Here is a 15,526-nt window from a genome sequence, read left to right on the forward strand (position 1 = left end):
ATGGGGAAGGGGAGCTGAGCTTCTCTGCCTTCTCTGAGCTCAACGGTCTCCCAGTAGTTCCAGGTGTTCACCAACCTGGAAGCTCTCTGAGCCCCTTTTTTTAGGTCTTTGATGAAGCTTCATTACACAAGCATGACTGATCAAATCATTGGCCATCGGGATTGAGTCAACCTCCAGCCCCTCCCCCCTTCCCCCTAAAAGTCAGGAGGTTGGGACTGAAAGTTGCAACCCTCTAATCACTTGGTGATGTTCTCCTGGCAACCAGCCCCATCCCTAGGTGTGGTCCAAAATTTGCTCCATTAACATAACAAAACACCACCACCCCCTTCATTTAGGAAATTCCAAGAGATTTAGGAGCTCTGTGCCAGAGGGGACAAAACCAAATAAATATCTCTTATTTTAATCACAACATCAAATATGTCGATCTTGAACATTAGAGCTATCCTAATTCCTCCTCTCTAAGAGAAGCAAGAATAAGAGGGGTGAGCAAAGTGTGGGTTACCCTACAAACCTGAGTAGGGAAACCTAAACTCACCCATTCCTGATTCTGAGGCTTTTCTTTAGTGGAGCCCATCATTTCAACAAACATCTCCCTTCTCTGTCATCCACTAAATCCCACCAAATAAACAGGAAGACATCCATAGAGAGGAGGTCCCTTATTTTGCTGGTCTGCTTGCTCCTTAATTTCCGCATAATTTAATTTCTCTTTATACCTTTTGTTTTCAACTGGGTAAGATTCCCGTGGTCTCATTTTATTCTTTGGCTTTGTGGGATTTTAACCAATGTGGGTGCAAGTAGTTTGAAGTTTGAGCATGGTTTTTACCTAACTATTCATGGTACGTACCTCAGATGGCACTCATTTAGATATATTAATATGTGTATGTATTTAGAGAGTGTATAATGGTTTTTTATCTGTCAACTTAATTTCCCCAGCACCGATCTTGTGGGCAGTGTTTCCTCATGATAATGTGCAGACAGTTGGCACCAACTTTGTTTCACAAATGTGGCAGTCTGATATGGCTGAAGCTGTACAAAAAATTTTCCCAAATTTGTAATATGAGTTCCCAAATGTTGTATATTTCCTTCTTTTTCTTCTTTTTTTTTTTTCAGGGAGGAGTTATTCTCTATCTTTTAACACTGGAGAACACCGCTGCAATTTATCATTCAATATTTGTGCATGAAGGATCACACAATAAGTCATTACAAAAATTGGCCAAGGAGTTCCCTGGTGGCCTAGTGGTTAGGATTCTGGGCTTTCACTCTAGTGGCTTGGCTTCAATCCCTGGTTGGGAAAATAAGATCTTGCAAGCCACATGGTGTGGCCAAAAAACAATTACCAAAATGGTTGGAAAATTTTAAAAAGAATATACTAAAGATAGGCCAAACTTATATGCTTTTTGGTGTGTTTTCTTTTTCAGGTCAGAACTGTGGAGGCTTAGTCCAGGGTCCCAATGGCACCATTGAGAGTCCGGGGTTTCCCCACGGTTACCCAAACTATGCTAACTGCACCTGGATTATCATCACAGGAGAACGCAATCGGATACAGTTGTCATTCCACACCTTTGCTCTTGAAGAAGATTTCGATATTTTATCGGTGTATGATGGGCAGCTCCAACAAGGGAATTTGAAAGTGAGGTAAAGTGTTGGCTCTTCCTGTAATAGATGAGGTTTGACATACTCAGATTCTGAAACTTAATTGGGATTAACATTTGAATTTAATTTTCAGAAAAGAACATTTTAGTTACTATAAAGAAAAATTAAAGACTGGAGCTTTGTGCACACTTTTTTCAATCCCTAAAAATGTAACTTCTTATTGAAAGCAATCACTGACTTCATTAATACATATCAAATTGTTCAAGATCTGTAAAACACTGTTGCCAAGGTAATTTAAGTTATGATACACCATTGTTTTTAAGCAACTGTGGATTTGAGAGAAAAAGCACAAAGTGAGCACAATTTAAAGAACAACAAAAGGAACCTTAATATTGTCAGAGAATATATTCAATACAAAGAACATAGGAGGTGGGTGGGGTAAAAACATGAAAGAACGTTGTACTCTTTAGAGAATTTTTGGTTCACACCATCATAAAATATTCCATTCCTCATTAGCTTTCTCTTTTAATCTATGATTTTTTACCATGAAAAAAGAAAAATATTTCCTGGGATGATTTTAAGTTATATTTTTCATTTATCACCAAGAAAAAAAAATGTGTACCTGTACGAATATATTCATCTTTTTTTTTAATTAAATTTTGGCAAAGGAATGAGGAATATCCCTTTCAAAGAAATTGGAATTTCTTAGCCAAACTGATGAACATATTTAAATATATACATATATGGCAAATAAGACTTTATCCTCTGGTTTTAAAATTCTGCATTAATTAGAGATTAAGTTTGTTGAACATAGGGTCCTGTAGAGAAAGACTGACAGTAGGCAGAAGAAATTGTGCTGCTTAGATAAATAAAATGGCATTCATGCTAATCTTAGCAGTAATATACAAAAATGATATACTTTATTTACAATTTTGTGAATTGAGAAAAATCTCTAGCTATAAAAATGCATGATTGTATTTTTACATCTAGTTAATAGATTAATAGTATATATATTAGTATATATTAGTAAGTATATATATATTAATAAATATATAATATTAATATATATAAATATCAATATATATTAACTATATGGTCAATATGTTAAATATAGCATATAAATACATTTCAAATAGATTTTATTTACATTTCTTTATGCATTTTCAAATGTAAAATACCTTACAGTTTTTTCCGAGTCATCTCCAATGTTACTGTCTGTTTTTAGAAACACTTTTCCAGTTGCCCTTTCTGAGACATATTGCATACAGCTACCTCCTTTATGGATTTGTTAGGTAAACCTTCTTTCTTCCTGTCTGACATGTGTGGGCCAACATTTGGATGTTTGGACAAGGTATCTACATATGCAGTCCTTGCTAATTTGATGCAAAATGCCTTAACCTCTTTCATGCTCTTCTAACTGTTAGTTATTTACTAGCTTTTCATCCACACAAATGATTCTTCTAGGGAATAGTGCTATTTTGTAATAATAGAAAGCATTGTGACAAAAAATAGAGAATCTAGTTTACTCAAATATTAAGTCATATGCCTCTGTGTTAAAAAGTAACTCTTTCTTTTTCAATGAAAGACAAATGCCTATTGCATATGAAAGTAAAAAATATTGCTCTGTGAGGAAGAGCGCTGAGCTCCCGCAAGAAAACTTTCCCAGGAGCCGTCACAAATGCAACCAGATTGATCATCTGTTGGATATGGTTTGTAATTTACTGTCCAGCTGTAAGCACTCATGTTCTGAGGGGAAAACTACAAATGATCTTCAAATCTATTATTTTGAAATATTTTTGGTCATTTTTATGTACCTTTCTAGGTTCAGGCATTATTTGGGCGGGGGGAGGGGGGGAAGAGGGGTGTTTCCAAAGTAATTAAACTCATATTGCTTATAAAATTTTAAAAAATTTCTGTCAATATTGCCATTCCCTATAACTCTATTATAATTGCTATAATTCTATCCTATTCTAAAGGAAACCTGTCTTAAATGTTAATTTGCTCAACTACCTGTCTTTTTTTTTTTTTTTTTGGCTGTGTTGGGTCTTCATTTCTGTACGAGGGCTTTCTCTAGTTGCGGCAAGGGGGGGCCACTCTTCATCGCAGTGCGCGGGCCTCTCACTGTCGCGGCCTCTCTTGCTGCGGAGCACAGGCTCCAGACGTGTACGCTCAGTAGCTGTGGCTCACGGGCCCAGTTGCTTCGCGGCATGTGGGATCTTCCCAGACCAGGGCTCGAACCCATGTCCCCTGCATTGGCAGGCAGATTCTCAACCACTGCGCCACCAGGGAAGCCCTCAACTACCTGTCTTTGGACAATTTAGTATTCTCTTATGTTCTTAAGTTGATATTATGATCACTTTATATGTTAATAACTATAAAGTTTAGAAAACAGCATACCTGTCATCTTCAGTATTATAACAGGATCAGCAGTAGAAATATTAAGGTTACAACAGTTAGACTCGTATTTTATCCTGAGGTACCTGTGAATAGTATATAAATTAATAGCTGTGACTCAGAAAGCTTTATCAATATTGGTGAGTTATATGTATGAATCATGATGCTTTTACTCACTTAGATTTTTTTATATATTTTTTAACAGCTTCATTTTTAAAAAATTCATTTATTTTATTTATTTATTTTTTAAATTGAAAAAACTTTTTTTTTTTTTTTTTTGGCTGCGTTGGGTCTTCGTTGCTGCGCCTGCGTGCCACGTGTGCTAACAAATTGGCAAAACATATCAGAAACAGAATTCCAGTAATGACTGCCAAGCACTATAGGTCTCTACAATTATAAAATTTGAGTAAAGAATGATGTGAGGGCTTCCCTGGTGGCGCAGTGGTTAAGAATCCGCCTGCCAGTGCAGGGGACACGGGTTTGAGCCCTGGTCCGGGAAGATCCCACATGCCGCGGAGCATCTAATAAGCCCTTGTGCCACAACTGCTGAGCCTGCGCTCTAGAGCCCATGTGCCACAACTACTGAAGCCCGCGTGCCTAGAGCCCATGCTTCACAGTAAGAGAAGCCACCGCAATGAGAAGCCCGCACACTGCAACGAAGAGTAGCCCCCGCTCACCGCAACTAGAGAAAGCCTGTGTGCAGCAACGAAGACCCAACGCAGCCAAAAATGAATAAATAAAATAAATAAATTAAAAAAAAAAAAAAGAATGATGTGAAATAGGAAAATAAATAATGTTGTGAAATAGGAAATTTCCTCATTATTAGGGCAAATGTGCGAGCAGGTTGCAACACTTCAACATTGGGCGACGGGCAAAATAGTTATAAATAGTATTGAAATCTGATTAACAGGGTTGAGGTGGAGACTCTAATGCTGTTTGTTTCCCATTATATCTTGGAACAGTTGTTTATTTCTCAAATACGATTCACTCACAACACTTAAAGCAGCTCTGGAATTCAAACGAAGGGTACTTTGTGAGAGGATTGATGTGTGAGCTGCCGATTCACTGAGTTGTCAGGAAAGTTATCACTTAGAGCTTTCATGGTCTGTAGTTGTTTTACTTCTGTACAAAGGCTGTTTTTATCAGCTCAAAACGTGCACTGACAAAAAAAAAAAACAGTTGTTTTATTAAACAACTTGATCATTTTATATAAAGAAATTTCTTTTGTGTAACTACAGTAGAGAACTTTTTTTTTTAATTTTTATTTATTTATTTATGACTGTGTTGGGTCTTCGTTTCTGTGCGAGGGCTTTCTCTAGTTGCGGCAAGTGGGGGCCACTCTTCATCCCGGTGCGCGGGCCTCTCATTATCGCGGCCTCTCTTGTTGCGGAGCACAGGCTCCAGACGCGCAGGCTCAGTAGTTGTGGCTCATGGGCCCAGTTGCTCCGCGGCATGTGGGATCTTCCCAGACCAGGGCTCGAACCCATGTCCCCTGCATTAGCAGGCAGATTCTCAACCACTGCACCGCCAGGGAAGCCCGAGAACTTTCAATAAGTAACATATGATTTAGATGTACTCCCCAACTAACAAAACAGAATTTGGAAGTTAGAATTACTGATGTTTACACTGTAACTTGAAATTTAGTAAGAATATATGATTTACCCTATGTAACAAGAAATCTTTAAAGGAAACAAAACATCTTGGATTATCTATATAACGCAAACGCATATATGATTTGTATCTCCATTGATAAATTAACTTTTGGTATGTAAATATTGAGCATTAAATTAAGACTTCTTGTGAGCCCAAGAGAAAAGATTAAACTCAAAATTAGGAATAGAAATCTGCTCCTGAGCTATCTAGAATTAAAACCCTAGTTCCTGTTTTTTTTTTTTTAATGAATTTATTTATGTATTTGTTTATTTTTGGCTGCGCTGGGTCTTCGTTGCTGCACGCGGGCTTTCTCTAGTTGCGGCGAACGGGGGCTACTCTGTTGCGGTGCGCGGGCTTCTCATTGCAGCGGCTTCTCTTGTTGTGGAGCACAGGCTCTTGGCATGTGGGCTTCAGTAGTTGTGGTACGCGGGCTCAGTAGTTGTGGTGCACGGGCTTCATTGCTCTGCGGCATGTGGGATCCTCCCGGACCAGGGCTCGAACCCATGTCCCCTGCATTGGCAGGCGGATTCTTAACCACTGCGCCACCAGGGAAGTCCTGCCCTCACTGGTTTTTACGAGCTGTCATATTACTGCCATTTTTTGAATCTCTGGCCATATTGACTCTGTACCTCCTCCTGAGTCTCAGATCGCCATAGAAGTCTAACCCTACATGTTTTATTTTGCAGCATCTCTTTATAAACCACAACCTGCTTTGATCCTCACAGAAAACACTCCACGAAGTCCCATTCTATGAGAGGCTGACCCATGCACACAGGTTGACCGGTACATGGAGATGATCACATGCCGGCCCCAGGCTCACCCGCCTCTAATTCTGAAACATTTGCCACAGTCCTGTCCTCGTTCTATGCTGCCAGTAAGATAAACACTGTAGTCAACGTGACCCTGATATTCAAGGAACCCTACCAAGTGCAAAGTATACTTCTGGCCTTCCGTCTCTTCCATATTTTCCCTGTGTGTTTCAGTCCACTCTGGTTGCTATAATAGGACACCACAGACTGCGGGGCTTAAAATCAGTGGGGATTTATTTCCTGTAGTTCTGGAGGCTGAAAGTTCAAGATTAAGGTGCCAGCAAATTTGGTGTCTCATGAGGGCCTATTTCTTGGTTCACAGGGGCTGTCTGTGTCTAGGCTTTCAGTGTCTTCATATGGTGCAAGGAGCAAGAGAGCTCTCCAGGGTCTCTTTTAAAAGGATGCTAATCCCATTCATGAGGGCTACATTCTCTGTAATCACGTCCCAAAGTTCCCACCTTCAAATACCACCATGTTGGGGGTGAGCATTTCAACATATGAATTTGGGAGGCCACAGACATTCAGGCTATAGTGGTAGGGGAGTTTTCATATTTAGTTGAATGGGTCTATGAGTTATTTCTTGATCTAACCTTATAAGAGAATATAATATACTGTAATAGTCTTCATCCTTCACTCTGCCTGCCTACATTATATGCAACTTTCAAAACCCATTTCACATTATATTTATTTCAGGAAATTGGCCCTGTGCATCCCAAGTTAAAAAACAACCCCACCAAAAAAGTTGTTTTTTTTTTTTTTCTGAACTCCTTTAGCACTTGTAACTAACATAGATCTTGAATCAAGCACTCCTTTGAAGTCACACTGTCTCTGAAATTGCCTTTTGTTGAAGGTTGTATGTCTTTGTGTTCTAATATGACAAATAGAACATACATCCTCCAAGGCCAAGAAATGTGCCACGACTGTCTTCTCTGGTGATGACATATATGACATTAAGATAGTCAATAAATCTTCATGGAATGATTTTGATTTAAGCTATTCTTGATTCAGGACCACGCCTCTCTGTGCTCTCTGTGTATAAGCCAGCATGACTTAATATAACTCTCTCCTCTAGGTGAGCATGAGAGACTTTTATATCCTATAGATGTTCTCTAACTATGAAGTCGTGTTTTTTCGATTTGTCCCCAAATCAAAAATAATTGAAGTTGACATCAGTTTCCAACTGTGATAACATTATAATATCAAACTTGGAAAATAAATCCCATTATAACCTCAAAAAGTAAATAAAAATGAACCTATGAAGGAAAATTGTACCAGGCAAATGTGGAAAATCAGTAGATATATCCCATGATTATTGTAAAATACAAGTCCTAGGAAAATAGCTTTGGCAGTTATCTTGGCTTTATCTTCCTCTAACTTTTACAAGATGACCCCTAAATTTCTGCAGTGATGCTGATGAAGAGGTAAGAGATGAATGTTATAGAGCCGTTAAAATCAGTAAATCATGAATAAGTGATGCTAAAATATCAGTTGTTTCCATTTTTTGAAAAAATGTGTTTGCATGTGTTAACAAAGAAATTTGTATAATATCAACTATATCTGGTGATGTTTAGAACTTGAGAGCTTTTAAGGGCTAGGAAGGGGTTTCAATTGCATTTGGATTAAATTAGACCAGAGGCCCGGCAGTGTCTAAATTCTGCCGTACTGTCCCCCATCGCCATTATGAGGTTCTGAGGGAGCCATTCACAGACACGTAGTCAGATAAAAATCAAAGCATCATTTTATTGTTAGCTTGGCTGGTGACTAGCGCCCCATTTAAGACTCTGAAAAACATAGGATGAAGTGTGTAGAAAAGCTTCTATAGGGACTGGGGTATCATACTCATACCAGAGACGTATCTTGCCATCTTATCACATTCGGCCAGCCACATGGTCAGGAAGTAGGAGGGATGATTGGCATGGTCAGACCAACACATAGTGAGGGAGGGCCCCAGAGAGACGGGCCTTATAGCCTGTGTGAGGAGCAATACAAGAGCCCACTCCACAGGGCTGAAGCCTCAGGCTGTCAAAGCCCAGCAGCCCAAACAATGCTTAGGGATCTGATCCAACAGGACCTCCTGTCCTGGTAGGGACGGTGCAGAGGTGCTGAGGGGAAACAGTGGCAGTGTTAGGTCGTCTCCTATAAACCTATCATGTTCCCATGAGTCTGTGAATCTGTCAGCCGTGGGGATGATTCTATGTACATGTTTTAAGATGATGAAATAGAAAAATCATTTTATTTGATACAGCTTCCAAATTTCCTTTCTCAGCATATGCTTTGAATTAGCAACTCATAGGCAAGGTTGATAGTGATTGGGTAAGGCAGAGTCCACTAATTTATTATTTTTTTTAAGTTGGTTGTCTGCAGTTGGCTAGTGTGGAAGAGAAGGCCAGTTAAATCAGAGATTCAAGGATGAGGCCTAAACATATATTTATATTTGTATTTGTATAAACATGTACTTATCTATAATCCCCCAGCTGATTTTAATATGGTTGAAAACTATATATTTTTTTTCATAAGGCTCATATTTGTTAACAAAAATGATTAAGTTGCTAGTAATTAGAAGATAAAATATAAAGAGAGATAAAATATAAAGCATTTAAGGGAGATAGGTAGAACTATGTTTGCAAAACTGTAAGCATGTTTTAACATGTATCTGAATTCTGAGAACTACCATTCATGCTGTGGTGGTGTTTTTGCATGAGCCAAAAATGGATGGTTCATTTAATATCTTGGTCATTTTGAAAGTAGCAAACCATATTAATATGGGCAAAGGAGTCTTCTGAATAATCATAAATATATGTGTGAGGAAAATATTCCAAAACCCCCCAACTCCTAGGACATTTCTCTTGCATAAATGTAGACATATGGAAAGGCATTCGGAGTTTCAAAAAGAGGATGAAAGAAAAAGAAGATTAACAAATAATTTGCGACAGGACTGCATTTTCAGCAGACAAAGCTATTTTGAGGTATTGGTCATGGGAACGTGAAAGTAGACACAACTTTATAATATAAAATCTTGTCTTTACTACTTAAAATAAATATGTTGGATCGTCAGTTTAAATATTAATATGCAATAATAAAAATACCAGAAAGAACTTCTTCAGTATACATAATTTAGAAGTCATGGAGAAAATGACTGAAGAATTTGACTTCCTAAAATTTAAAATCCAAAAGCCAAATGACAAATCGAGAAAAAGGATTTACAGTAGTATGAGACACAAGGAGTTATTTTCTTAATTTATAACATACACACTCAGAACTACAAGGAATAAGATAAATCATTTAATTGAAAACCAGGTAAGAGTATGAACAAGGAGTTCAAATATAACAATCCGTGGTAATAAGTGTATTTCAAGAAAATTAAAACAGTAATGAAATATATCTCACCACTCTGAATGGCAAAACTTTAAAATTTTTGATAACTCAGAGTTTTTGAGGGTGTTAGACAAATGCCTTTATATCCTGTTGGTAGAATTACGAATTGCAGCAGTTATTTTTGGATAGAATTTTGAAATTTCTCTCAAATTTAAAAATTATGTACAAGCTCTTTCATTCAGCAAGTCCAGCTAAGAATTTATTCTACAAAATTACCTTCAAATATGACAAAACACATGGAATGAAATGCTTATGGGTGCATTTTGATAGTATTAAAAACAAATTCAAGAATGTCTATCCTTCTGTAGAGACTAGTTAAATAAGTTAGAGGATATATGTATTACAATGTACCATTAAAAATAATGAATGGGATCTCTATTTGCTGATACGAAGAGACCTCTCACTATATTTTACATTTATAAATTACAGTAGTATTGGATTGTCCAATTTCACTCAATGTTTTATTTTCTTGAATAAACAATATGTGATCTCATAATAAAACACATCAAATTCTGGATGATGGTGGAACCCTGGCTTTGCCTTTCTTATATATAATTGCAGCATGTTGTAGTGATTTCAAGGATGCTGTGGGAAGGAGAATAAAGGCATCTGTCCACCCTGAGGGCTCCCAGAGGGCTGCTTACCAGCCGTTGTAATTTTAATCAAGATAAAATGCTGCCTTAACCCTTAATCCTGCCTTAAGTATGGCTCTCCTAGTGTTCACAGCAGGCCAGGGGTAGGGGAGGTTTTGTTATTGTTGTTGTTACCCTTTTATTTAAGAACTGAGGTATAGTTGATGTACAATATTATATGAGTTTCAGGTGTATAACATAGTGATTTCACAATTTTTAAAAGTTATACTCTGTTTGTAGTTACTATAAACTATTGGCTATATTCCTTGCGTTATACAGTATATCCTTGTAGCTTATTTATTTTATACATAGCAGTTTGTACCTTTTAATCCCCTACCCCTATCCCGCCCCTCCGTCTTCCCCCTCCCCACTGGTAACCACTAGCTTCCCCTCTGTCTCTGAGTCTGTTTCTATTTTGTTATATTCCTTCTTATATTCACGTGTTTCTTTTATATTTTAGATTCCACATATAAGTGAAAGCATACAATATGTGTCTTTCTCTGTCTGACTTATTTCGTTAAGCAGAATACCCTCCAGGTCTATCCATGTTGTCGAAGATGGCAAAAGTTCATTCTTTTTTATGGCTGAGTTGTTTTCCATTGTATATATGTACCATGTCTTCTTATTTATTTATTTATTTATTTATTTTTAACATCTTACTGGAGTATAATTGCTTTACAATGGTGTGTTAGTTTCTGCTGTATAACAAAGTGAATCAGCTATATGTATACATATATCCCCATATCCCCTTCCTCTTGCGTCTCCCTTCCACCCTCCATATCCCACCTCTCTAGATGATCACAAAGCACCAAGCTGATCTCCCTGTGCTATGCAGCTGCTTCCCACTAGCTATCTATTTACATTTGGTAGTGTATATGTATGTCCATGCCATTCTCTCACTTCGTCCCAGCTTACCCTTTCCTCTCCCCGTGTCCTCAAGTCCATTCTCTATGTCTGCGTCTTTATTCCTGTCCTGCCCCTAGGTTCTTCAGAACCATTTTTTTTTTTTTTAGATTCCATATATATGTGTTAGCATATGGTATTTGTTTTTCTCTTTCTGACTTACTTCACTCTGTATGACAGACCCTAGGTCCATCCACCTCACTACGAATAACTCAATTTCGTTTCTTTTTATGGCTGAGTAATAGCCCATTGTATGTATGTGCCACATCTTCTTTATCCATTCATCTGTCGATGGACATTTAGGTTGCTTCCATGTCTGGCTATTGTAAATAGAGCTGCAATGAACGTTGGGGTGCATGTGTCTTTTTGAATGATGGTTTTCTCAGGGTATATGCCCAGTAGTGGGATTGCTGGGTCGTATGGTAGTTCTATTTTTAGTTTTTTAAGGAACCTCCATACTATTCTCCATAGTGGCTGTATCAATTTACATTCCCACCAACAGTGCAAGAGGGTTCCCTTTTCTCCACACCCTCTCCAGCATTTATGGTTTGTAGATTTTTTGATGATGGCCATTCTGACTGGTTGTACCGTATCTTCTTTATCCATTCATCTGTCAAAGCAACTTAGGTTGCTTGTATATCTTGGCTATTGTAAATAGTGCTACTGTGAATGTTGGGGTGCATGTATCTATTTGAATCAATGTTTGGGTGGTTTCTTTTTTGTAAGTATGTATGTTCTGTCTTTGGAATTCTTGTGGAGGCAATTATTTCTATCTCTGTGTCTATGAATATCTCCATTTTGATGTTTTTCTCTCTCTCTCCCATCTAATAATCTATATCTGTATTTATATCAGTGTTTCTCAACCAGGGGTGATGTTATGCCCCAGGGGACATTTGGTAATGTCTGAAGACATCATTGTTTGTCACAGTTGGGTGGCAGGTACAGTACAGAGATGCTGATGAATGTCCTACAACACACAGGACAGCCCCATATGACAAAGAATTGTCTTCCACCAAATGTCAAAAATGCCAAGGATGAGAATTCCCGATTTACAGCAGTAAACCATCTGTATACAACCATCTCTAGCTGTAACCATCTATACCTGTACCTCTATGTATATCTGGTCTCTACATTTCTCTCTATATTGTTTTTCTATGCAAAGACCCAAGCTGAAAAAGGTAAACGAGAACTCTCTGGACCTGACAGTTACATCTCCGCTGTGCAGAGGTAGCTAGGCGGATGCTGATTGAAGTGAACAAAAATGATGGGGTCTCCTGCAGGATTGTGTCAGCAAGCAAATGGGATTTCCACCATATTACACATCATCAAATTTCACCAAGAATCATTTTTACCTTCTCTCTCAAAAGGAAATAAAATTATTATTATTATTTCAGTCCTCGGTTTCTGGGAAAAGGAACATAAAGTGTCCAAAAGTCGGTAAGATTTTAGTTGAATTTTATTATTCTGTATAATAGTGAATCTGCAAAAATAGTCTGTTCAAATGACTTACTGGGAAGCTATCCATAGTAAAAAGCAAGAAGGAGCTATAAATAATCAGATTTCTTAGAATTTCCAAGATTTTTAATTAATTTTGTGTGGATGACTGGATTTGTAGTTGAATGATTTTTTTAAGTTTAAAATTTACTTTTTCTCTCCCCGCCCCTTTTAAGTGTTTGGATAGCAAAACCTGTACTGATTTATTCTTTTATCCCCAACAGAAGCCAGAACTTAGAACACACTAAACCAGTGCGGTTTTTTTTTTTTTTTTTTTAATTTATTTATTTATTTTTGGCTGTGTTGGGTCTTCGTTTCTGTGCGAGGGCTTTCTCTAGTTGCGGCAAGCGGGGACCACTCTTCATTGCGGTGCGCGGGCCTCTCACTATCGCGGCCTCTCTTGTTGCGGAGCACAGGCTCCAGACGTGCAGGCTTAGTAGTTGTGGCTCACGGGCCTAGTTGCTCCGCGGCATGTGGGATCTTCCCAGACCAGGGCTCGAACCCGTGTCCCCTGCATTGGCAGGCAGACTCCCAACCACTGCGTCACCAGGGCAGGCCCTAAACCAGTGCGTTTTGATTGAATAAATGTACGTTAGTTGTTTACAAAATAATTTTAAAGGAATGAAGGCTATATACAAAGGTGTGCTATACACTTTTAATTCACAAAATTTAAAAAAAGGAATAGGATATTACTTAGAACTTAAAACAATTCTTTCTTTTACTATAATAAACCCAGTCACCCACACTGTGCATGTAAATATGATCGACTTTGTATCTGAAAAACAATCAAAAGGCAAATATTTATCTTAGAAGCCATCTTGTTTCAAACCTTTAAAAACTGTTATCCTGGAGTAATCTTGATATTTAGACGTTTTATGAGTTTGTGCATTTAACTAGGCAGCAGTATTATATATAAAAAATTGTATAAGCGATTAAGAGTGTTTACAGCCCAGAAGCCTCTAAATTTAGAAAATTCTTTCAAATAAGGTTTCCAGGAGCGGAGCTATTGGCCCTTTTCTGAACCTCAGTTTTGTCCTAGCTTACATCTCCCCTGCCTCACCTCTTAGAATCTGAAGTAGTAGGTCAAGCAGGGTTCAGAAAGTTGCTCATAGATTCCAGGTGGTAGATATAAATGACTAAAACCCTCACAGCCTTTCTGTGGTTCATCCTTGCCCTGAGGGGGAGGCAGCTTGGGGAGGGCCCTTAAGTGAGTGGGGAATAAAGCCTACCTGTGTGAACTTCCTCAGAATGATCTGGAGCTCTGCCCTCCCAACCTCCGCCCCCTGGGTCACTCACCCTAATTGGATTTCCTTGGCTTCCTGCCCTGAGGTCAGCTCTTGTTGGCCTGTTTCGCAATCAGTGGAAGATCAGACAATTTTGTCTCTGAACCTTGCTCTCAGTACAACTTCCCAAGCTCAAAGATTGTATTGATCCCACACTGAACCCTCAAACGGAAGACGTAGGGTCGTGGCTATAGTTAAACTGCTACTCACCAGTACTACTCGCGTATACTTTATCACCAACATCTGTTACTTTTTAGTTTAGAAATCACTAGTATAAACCCAGAATCTGTATAGCTGGCTCTCTGTTTCAAGGAAACAGTCCCCCAATGAACAGGGGTATGTTCCCCTCGAGAGGGAGAATCAGAGAGTGAGCAAGAAAGGATACGAGTGAATGTTTCGTACAACCTGTCACCTTTCAGCGCAAAGAGGAAAAGTGAGCTAAACGAAATGGGGGCCTCCTCAAAGTTTCTCAAAGTGTCTTCCTTCAAGGAGGCAGCTTCTGTTTCTCACAGCTGTTCATGGACCCTCCGTGGCCGTTATCCCCCATCACCCCTTTTCAGTGTCAAGGCGCGCGGGTGCCTGAACCCCAGGCCACCTCCACCCCCGTGGACCCGCACTACCAGCAAAGGCCGAGGAGGGGCGCCCTTGTGACGGACGCGTCTTCCTTTGCCACTTGTTAGAGCGGGGCCTCGAACCCCCAGGCCTGCTGGAACCAGGAGGGGGATGCGAATACGTGAAACAGCAGGTGTAGCGAGACAGTAGCGAGACCTCCTGGTGAGGTCGTGGTCGGTATCAACGCGGCACCAGCTCCCCGGCTACAGCCAATGGCCGCCAAGCAGAACGCGGGCCTGACTGCCTGGGGCTGCTTCCAATTAAACACAGCGGTTTCCAGTTACTTCCTCATTAAGGGAACTTCCCTGATTGGTGAGCGGTAACTCAGGCCGCGCACATCTCCCGAGAGCCCTCGGGCTCGGCTTCCTGGCGGGAGGGTGGTCCGTGCGGCGGCTCCCCACGTGGACTCTGCGGTTCTCTGAGCCGCCCGCGTCCGTCAGCGCATCTCGGGCCTCCTCTCCCGCCCTCCTCCATCGGGACCCAGGCCTGCTGCCCCACACGCCCCAAGCTGCACAGCGCATCTTCCGGGCTCCCGTTTGCTTCCCTGGGGAGCCCTCAGCACCCCCGCCAGGGCCAGGCCGCGGCCTGCGGACGTGCCCCACGGTGTGCAAAAGATTTCCTGCTGGAGGGGCGCCTGTGGAGGGGCTGGAAGTCGACTGGGCTCGGGAGAGTGCAAAGCCCCGAGGCTGCTCTCCAGGAGAAGGGCTCCAGGAACCCCGCAGCGGTCTCCCGGGAAGCATTGAGACACCCCGCAGCTGTCGGGAGGAACAGCACGCCC

At 40.0% G+C, this 15,526-nt stretch overlaps 1 protein-coding gene across 1 annotated transcript in view; it reads left to right on the forward strand.

Moving 5' to 3' along the window:
- The window catches only part of CSMD1 (CUB and Sushi multiple domains 1), a 1,821,542-nt gene that overhangs the window by 334,376 nt on the left and 1,471,640 nt on the right, over positions 1–15,526 (forward strand). The window contains exon 2 of the mRNA XM_036838958.1: positions 1,419–1,635. Within this exon, the coding sequence (XP_036694853.1) occupies positions 1,419–1,635 (217 nt within the window). The remainder of the gene's footprint in view (positions 1–1,418; positions 1,636–15,526) is intronic.

Source organism: Balaenoptera musculus, chromosome 21 (assembly GCF_009873245.2).
Source record: "Balaenoptera musculus isolate JJ_BM4_2016_0621 chromosome 21, mBalMus1.pri.v3, whole genome shotgun sequence".
NCBI classification, from domain to species: Eukaryota; Metazoa; Chordata; class Mammalia; order Artiodactyla; family Balaenopteridae; genus Balaenoptera; species Balaenoptera musculus.